Below are 8,841 nucleotides of genomic sequence, written 5' to 3'. Positions count from 1 at the left end.
AATTCTTCCTTCCACCCTAGAAACACTAGCCACTGGCTTTAAGGAAATCATTAAACTATGAAAAGGAGATATTAAAGTAGACAGACATCCATCAGAAAGATCAAAATTCTTATTTCCCAAGTATTTCGTATTTGAAGAGTATTTTAGTAGATCTTATTCATTGCTTAGCCTCCCTTAATTACATGGTGGGCTCATCCACTGATCTCTGACATGGCAGAATCCTCTCCCAGCCCCAGGAGAGATCGTTAGTCATGAGAATTCTACTTCCTTTTACCCATTTCTCAGTTCTAGATTGAGACATAAAAGGGGGGAAATGTTTGAGAAGTTTTCCTCTTATAAGATTAAAAAATAATAATTATAAATAAGATCCTCTCTAAAAGAAAAAAACCTTTTTGCCATATCTGTTTTTTTCCCACTAGAAAGTCTGTCTTTGAATGTGATAGTACTGCTTGGAGCATGAGCAGTCCCTCACAATCACAAGGAGCTAAAAAAAAGAAAGAAAGAAAGAAAGAAAAGAAATGCCAACATCTTGAGCAAGGTAAAGCAGAAAAAAACAAAAGAGCTTCAGTCCTTGATGATATCTTTGAACCATTGAACCAGCCTTGGAATGTCCACCTCAGGCTGCTGGTTAGTTGAAATAATTCAACACTTTTATTGCTTAGCCAAATCAATAGTTGGCAAACTCTGATTTGTGGGTCAAATGCAGGAACTAAGAACTGTTTCTGTATTTTTAAAAGGCTGTTAAGAAACAAAGGTTGTTAAAAATAAACAGCCATATGGGGCCCACAAATTCTTAAATATTTACTATGTGGCCCTGCATAGATAAAGTTTGCCAATCCCCAATCTCAACCACTCATAGCTAATGTCTTGTGATTTGCAACCCAAAGTATTCTTAACTAAAACAAGTACTGATATCTTCATTTTACAATTATAGAAACTGAAGATTGAATCTGCCAATGGTAGGCTCAACCAGACAAGTCAAATACAAATTTGCCATTATTTCAATTCATTGTAAAGTTAAGCCAAATTGAGGCATCACAAAACATTTAACAGACTTTTCTATTTTTTAGGGCTTCAAATCATATTTGTACCAGAGGCTTAATTTTACAAATCAGAATAGATGAAGCCTCTTGATGAAACACAATAGGCTCAGTGAATACCTTCAAAGGGGGTCAGACTGTCCTACTGTCTGGAGCACCAAGGCATTTCCTGCCCTAGGAAGTCAAACCGGGAGACCCCAAAGAGGAAAAGACATTACAGAAACACACCACGAACAAACTTGCTGATTTGATAAATTACCTTTTCTGCTTGCTGAAACAGTTCCTGCATTTCCTTTCTGACTCACTTAGAGAGAGTGAATCCTTAGTGGAAAATATCCAAAGGCTTCCTCCATTAACTTTAGCACCCAAGTTAATACTGCTGTTTCCAGTTGGACCAGCATGTTTGGTAGCACCTTGATAAAGGATTTAAATATCGATAAAATCTTATACTTAGAGTCAGGTCCAGAAGAAGGCAGACAGAGCTCGTTATGGAAAGCCCATCAGATGAGTGTTGTACGAGTTACAGTAAACACTTGCCCACATCTATGGGGCCATAACTGAGCACTGAGTGACTGACTGGCAGGGCCAGGCTTTTCTCAGTTGATCCAACCAACATTTCTTTGCCTTTGTACCCCAGTGTCTACCCCAGTACGGTAGGTGGTCAATCAGGAACAAAAGCCTTCGGTCTACACCCAATACTGGTTGTGCTTCAGTGTTGGGTTGGTTTGTTGGCAGAACTTGACCATATTGGGATCCAGATTCATCCACGTCTCCCAAGGAGCACATTTCTCCACTGGCTCAGTGGCTGGAGAAGCCATTTGCTCACTTTGTGGGTCCCTGAAAAGACTGACTGGGGGATTTCTGGAGCTTTTTAGAAGGGGTGTCACTGTGACAGTGGGAACAGTTATGCTCCTTTCTGGTCTAGGACTTGGGGTTGTAGGTTCAAGATTGGTCTGGGACTTGATAAGAGGTTTTGTCTTTTCTACCTTCTGTCCCAGCAGCCAGACACACAAGGCCACTGCAGTTATTATCAGCAGGAAGACCACCACAGCCAAGGGTACAATGACCATCAGGGGATAACTGCTCTCCCTGGGCTGGGTGGGTGCCCCAGGACTGGCACTGGTTGTGTCTGGTGGCCAAATGACCCTGTTTGGAGAAGCCTTGCCATCCAGAGTAGACTCTTCACCAGGGTGTCGTCCCCAGGGACTTGCTTCCTGCTGCCTGGTCTGGGTCAGCTTCCCTAGAGTTTCTGTCTTTGCTGTGGGTCCTGAGGAAACCACAGGCTTTTCCTGAGAGAGACCTAAAGTCACAAGGTTATCTGCAGTGACTAATAAAGAAACATCAGGGGTAAAGGTTTGCAAACATAAGGGGTCAGGTGACACTATGGTGAAGGGTAGATGACCTATTGCTGGCTGCACATGGTCTGCCCTGAGCAAGAAAGTGAAGGAGTCATTCAGCATATCAATGCCTGTTAGGTTGGCATGTGGATGAAGCATCAACAGCCCTTGGTCAATGTCCCTCTGAGTGAACAGAGTAGCGTTTTCCATTGCCATGCCTTGGCCCACTCTTCGTACAAGTCTTCCATGGACAGGGAGTTCGGTCACTTCAAATTTGGGATCACTGTTAGTCCTATTAGCAAGCTCAGTAGCATCAAGGTCCTTTCTTTTCAGCTGATAAACCTCCCTGTTGGTGACTGTCAGGTTTGACATAACCCACAGTAAAGGCTGCACTTTGATGTTCAGTGTCTGTCCCGTCAGATTGCTTTCTGGTGTAAATACTGAGAAATACAGCTGGTCCTCTGAGGCCCTGAGATGTGTCATATGGTAAGAAAGTCTTCCTGAATGTAGATCTTCCTGCCCAAAGCTAACAACCACCTGGTTTTCAATGAGCAGATGCCCATGTTGGAGGGGCCATGTCATCTTGTAAGTGATTTGGGGGCTTCTCCCATTGGTCGTTGCTGACAAGTGAGTATTGGTGATGGGGACAGTTGTCTGGCCTTGTGGGAGAAGTAGGTCCGTGAGATTCACAAGGGTGATGGAGATGGGGATGACATCCAGGTGGAAGAGCTTATAGAGTGGGCGGTGTTGGCCATCAGTCACACTAAAGTAAAACACACCCGAAGATGGGCTTCCATCTTGTACAAACCATACCTGAGAGTTATCTATGTCAGCTTGTGTGAAATGGTGAACAGGTATGTCTGGATGGTGAGCCATTGCCAAAAAGCCATTATTAGGATTACGGATGATCATATATCTGATCTCCTCTGGAGGACTGTCGAGATCTTCCACTCTTAGGTTTTCTGGTCCCACAACCAACCTATTTCCCTGCAGAACTTTCAACCGAAGCCCTTTTGTCTTTAATTCTGGTGCCTGGTCATTAATAGGAGATATGGTGATGTTAAACATCTCTTCAAGGAAGTCAGCCTCTGGCTTGGTGGTGGACTTGCTCTTTTGTTTCGGCCAAACAGCAAAGGTAAAATTATCAGCCAGCGATTCAGAGTCATCGTGAAGGTATATGATTCCAAATTTATTAACTATATACTGGGAGAAATTGGGTTTTTCCTTGGTAATATTCCTCTCTCCAACCATAATGGTTCCATGGTGAGGAAGAGACGTAACCCGGAACCAGATTTCATAGGAAGATCGCTGAGATTTGGGTAATTTCAGTAAGAGGTTGGAAGCATCTAAATTAGATTGGTCAATGAGAACTTTGTCTCCCTCCTTGACAGCAGCTCCTGTGAAAATATAAATATAAAGAACAAAGTGACATTCCATTAGAACTTTCAGATGACACCTGTAAAGCTCTTTCTCTCTCAAATTTCCCTATCTGAGTGGATTATTCTAAACCCCTGGGTTGCTCAAGGACCTGAATTGGCATTGTTATGCAAGGCATATAACAAATTATATTTTAAGTATACATATCCTAACTAATAAGTCAATATTTCAGGCAAGAGAGTTCTAAAATCTTGAGATTCACTTATAGAATGTTAATTTCCTGACTTATCTACTACTGGACTTTCTCTTGCCGTGGAAACAAGTGCAGCTTTCAATACCCCTTTCCTTTCAGGAACTTGCCCTATTTGTTATTTTCATTTTCTATAGACGGTTTTCAGTAATAGGCATGGTAAAGTCCCCATTTGGAGTTACAAATAAAATTCTTTAGAGTTAATTTTCCATCTTCCCCCCAACTACAACTATTAAAGCTTATGAGAGGAAAAAGAAGAGGCCCAGAGAAAGAGCACACAAAAAGAAATAAATTTTTATAACCATATACGTTTTATTTCAAAGGTTGATATCATGGCATTGATATGATATCATGGCATTTCTAATTAATAATGGGAATATTTATTTCCAAATTATCCCTACTTTAATAATTATAGATAAGCCACTGGCCATATCTTCTGGTGGCTTTACCTGTATTTGCAAGCAGACGACTCTGCCGACCAGGTTCAGTAATTTCATATGAAATAGTAATACGAAACTCCTCAGGGCCTAGAGCTGCCGGTGGGGATGATGTCGTAAACGTGAAAGAGTCTTCTGCAGTCCAGCCAGTGTTCTCATGGTCCACATGCTGGTATACTATAAGCCGTTCATTGACCTGTCCAGACATGAAGAAAAATCAGCCCCTGGCTTCAGGGATAATATGAGGACATGTATCCTAAGGAGATACAGGTTTTTTTCAGGGTTTATTCTCATGCTCAAATTATGCACATATCTATGCAAACACAAGAACAATAACAACGTGGTAACCTATTTGTCAAACCTTGGTGTTCAATTGCAAAAATAGTTCATTTATCAGAGAAAGAAAAGCACATTGATTTTGAGATGACTAAGGCTATGGTTTGTATATTACAGAAAGCATATAATGAACCTTCATATGCCTCTCTGATAATTTTAAAAACTATCAACTCACAACCAATCCTATTTCATATAATACTCCTACCCACATTCTGCTCAACAGCTTATTTTGAAGCCAACCCCAAACACCATTTTATCTGTAAATATTGTAGTGAATATTGACAAAGATGGCTCTTTTAAAAACATAATCACAATACCATTATCACATCTAAATATTACTTAATATCATCAAATATCCAATTAGTGTTCAAATATATCTGATGATCTAGTATATATATATATATTTTTTTTTTACACAGGTGCTTTGTTTGAGTCAGGATCCTTAGAAGTCCCCACATCACATTTGTTTGATGCTTCTCATAGGTGTCTTTTAGCCTATAGGTTCTCCTTGTCTACTGTTTTCTTGTAATTTATTTATTATTTATTTAATTTATTAAATATTTATTTATTTATTAAATATTCTTATATTCTAGATTTTGCTGCTTGCCTCCCAATGGTATTATTTAACATGTTCCTCTGTCCCCTATATTTCCAATACACTAGTAGTTAAACCTAGAAATGTAGTAAGAATCAGATTTAAGTTTTTATTAAGAATGTTTTACAGGTTGTATTCTATATTTCCTCTGCATCTCATCACAAGGCTGCTTCTCTTTTGGATATGTTAGTATTAATAGGTGAATTCAAGTGCTGCCAGGTTGATCTATCTATTTTAGAATTCCCCATCAGCCTTGTCACCTGATAGTTTTACAGAGTCATTGATATGATTGCTTAAGTCCCTTATTTTTGCAGTGGCAAGGCATTGATATTTTTAATTGTCCCTTCTTCATTCTTATCTGGAATTCTTCTATAAAGAAGAACTTTCCCTCATCAGCTATTTGGCTTTGCTGAGGTACAGTGTATGCAGGAAAGACAGAATAAGTACTTGATTCTTTCTCTTTATACAAATTTTTAGAAAAATGAGTCCCCTGGCTCCAATATCTAAACATATCCATTGGTTTTTGTTTTGTTTGTTTTGGGATCATTATAAATTCATGAGTTTTAATATATGATGTATTTCATTCCATTGCAGTTCTTACTCTCCTTGATGTTCAAATTTTCCCACCTTGCTTAGGGTATTTTTCCAGATTTAATCTAAGTTCCTGATGCCTGTTGCCTATCAATGTCCTTGCTAGCTCAACTGATGGAGATGGGCCCCACCCAGTGTTCTGTTGTCCAGATCCCATGTGGGTAGTCCTTCCCCTAACAACAGTGACTGAAAGTTATAAATCTCGAACCACAGAAGGGAAGGCTAGAGATAAAATGTCTCACCCTTTAATTCCTATAGGTCACATCTTTTTCTGACCTGCTTTCTATTATAGTATCTGAACTTACAGGTATGGTTTTTCAAGGTATTTATGTCCATGTCAAAAGTGTCTAGGATAAATTATCATATAATTTACAAAGCAGTTGAGTCTATTTCATCAGTCAGTATTTGGAAATACTGTATTAATTAACAGAAGTTTGGTGGTGTATTGCTCTGGCTCAACACTGGTGCAATGGATGTACCCAGAATCAGAGTTCTAGAAAGGCTTTTGGTCTAGTGAGTTTCCACAAAATATGAGCTTCCTGTTTCCAGAGTGCCCAAAAACTGTTGGTGAGTTTTTTGTTCCTTTCCTATTCAAGGTTAAGGCAAGGAAATGCTGTCATTTGGGGATTTTAAATGGGGAGAAGAAAGTACTGTTTCTCAACATTTCCTCATCAAGAAGCAAGGTCATTCATAAAAAATTGGTTTCCCCAAAGATAATTTCTGGTACTGACTACTGACTTGATTCCCTAGAAGTTTCTGGGAAATAAATCAGTTTTATTTAGCAGTTCTACTATTTCTAGTCTCAGCTAAAGATTTATGATGAAATATTCATCATAAATGTATTCCTCTTCCTAGAAACAAGCAACTGTGCCATGGATTTTGGACTGGAGAATTGTTCCTAAATGTTCCCATTCTGCTTGAAAGAAGCATAATATTATAAGACAAGAGACATCCAGTTTCTTAATGTTAAAAGTAACATAGTCTACTGACCAGGAGGAAAAATTTTCTTGGAAGCTTGTCAATCTTGTCCTTTGCTTCTTTGGTTTAAGTAAAAATTAACTTCCCCCAAAATATAAGATAAGTTACTGGAATAACCTAAGGGTCTTCTGATGTCTACAGGATGAGGAGTGATTGTTCCAGGGAAAGAATGGTTCTCAAAAATGAGAACAGTTGAGATGAAGGTCAAAAATCTGAGGGAAATTAATTGGAGAGGAGCCCTAACCATAGCTGTGTACTTTGGAAGACTCCTGGAGGAGAGGTCTGCTATCAGTTCTTTTTCTGAAAAGTCATTCCAAAAGTGAGAAATTGTGAATAACTTATTGACTCATTTTATGCTGGAGAGTGAGAGAATTGAATTAGATTCATCTTGAGTGTATGAGCTTCAGGACTGGACAGCAGGTAATTGAAAGTGCTGAGCTAGAAGCAAAAGGGAATGAGTGTGCCTGTGGAATGTCAACTTGGCAGTCATGCCCTGAAGGAGGTTTGAGGTGAGTAGAGTCTTTAACATTTAGAAGATAGAGAGCTTTAAGAATCAGATTCTAGGGGTACCTGGGTGGCTCAGTCAGTTGAGCATCTGATTCTTGATCTCAGCTCAGATCTCGATCTCAGAGTCGTGAGTTCCAGCCCCACGTCAGGCTCCACACTGGGCATGGAGCCTACTTAAAAAATAAATAAATAAGAACCAGGTTCTAAGGTGTGTGTGCACGGGTGTATGCATGTGTGCATGTGTGTGTGTGTGTGTGCATGCGTGTGTGTGTGTGTGCATGCGTGTGTGTGTGTGTGTGTGTGTGTGTGTGTGTGTGTGGTGGAGAGGGCTGGAAAAGGGAGAACAAGCCCAAGACTTTATGGGAAAAAGTGTAAGGTAAACCTCAAGAAAGAAGTATCTCAGACAGGATTAGGAATTTTGTTACCTCAAATAGAAAGTGGCCTTGGGGCAACTTCCAACAGCTCTGCATATTTCTGCTGTATTAAATATAGATCAATAAACCACTTAGCTGAATACCTGGACTCTGAGATTAAGGAGAGAGGAGAGGGGAGGTTTTTATTTCCCATGGATTTAGATGAGTCCAGATATTTTCTCTTTTACAGACGGAGTCTTTCTAGAATGTTATTAGAAGTTAAAATTTGTATAATTCCAACTAGTAAATGCAGAGGGAAAAACAGAATGAGAAAAATCACGATTTGGCAATCACCATAGTAATAAATATCTTACAGGAATCCTAAATGATTGCTTACACTAGCGAGCTAAGTTGTGATGAGAAACAGGATATTTAAATAGTTCCAAAGTATTCCCTCACAAAATACTTAATTACAGAAAGGGAAATAGTAAGTTCGCCAAGGAGAAACCTGAAAGACGGCACCTGACTAAGTGGCGAACATCATCAGTGACAGGGTGGAGTGAGCATCGGTGCTTCCTGACATGAGGCCAGAGGAGACCTCAGCATCTCTCATGGCCATTCCCGCCAAAATGCACAACCTGAGTTGGACTGTGAGGAAACGTCCAATGAAACCAAACTGAGGAACACACTACAAATAACTGGCCTGTTCTCAAAAAATGGCCACGTCGCAAAAGTCAGCATGTCTGCAGAATGCTTTCAGATTAAAGCGGACCAAGGACACCTGAAAACTAAATGCCGTGTTTTACACTGTGAATTTTTTTCTTTAGGATATTCTAGGATATTCTTTTTTTTCTAGAGGATATGCATTGAAACAACTTGGGAAATTTGAATAAGGTCTATAGATTATATAATAGATTGTATCAATGCTAATTTCATGATTTTGAAAATTATACTGTAGTTATACGAGAAAGGCCTTATTTTTAAGAAATATGCACTGAGGTATTTAGAGGTAAAGGCACATCATGTCTGCAACTGCCTCT

At 39.5% G+C, this 8,841-nt stretch overlaps 1 protein-coding gene across 1 annotated transcript in view; it reads right to left on the bottom strand.

Moving 5' to 3' along the window:
* Nucleotides 1-1,726: 1,726 nt before the first annotated feature.
* LOC114211831 (chondroitin sulfate proteoglycan 4-like) overlaps nt 1,727-8,841 on the bottom strand; it is a 54,571-nt gene continuing 47,456 nt past the window's right edge. The window contains exons 9-10 of the mRNA XM_088023188.1: nt 4,454-4,637; nt 1,727-3,774 (exon numbers count right to left, since the gene is read on the bottom strand). Of these exons, the coding sequence (XP_087879314.1) occupies nt 1,727-3,774; nt 4,454-4,637 (2,232 nt within the window). The remainder of the gene's footprint in view (nt 3,775-4,453; nt 4,638-8,841) is intronic.

Source organism: Eumetopias jubatus, unplaced genomic scaffold, assembly GCF_037043125.1.
Source record: "Eumetopias jubatus isolate StellerSeaLion01/CBP00866 unplaced genomic scaffold, mEumJub1_p1.0 scaffold_5, whole genome shotgun sequence".
Lineage (NCBI taxonomy): Eukaryota > Metazoa > Chordata > Mammalia > Carnivora > Otariidae > Eumetopias > Eumetopias jubatus.
The sequence above is the reverse complement of the archived record's forward strand: the minus strand, read 5'-3'. Positions and strand labels throughout refer to the sequence as shown.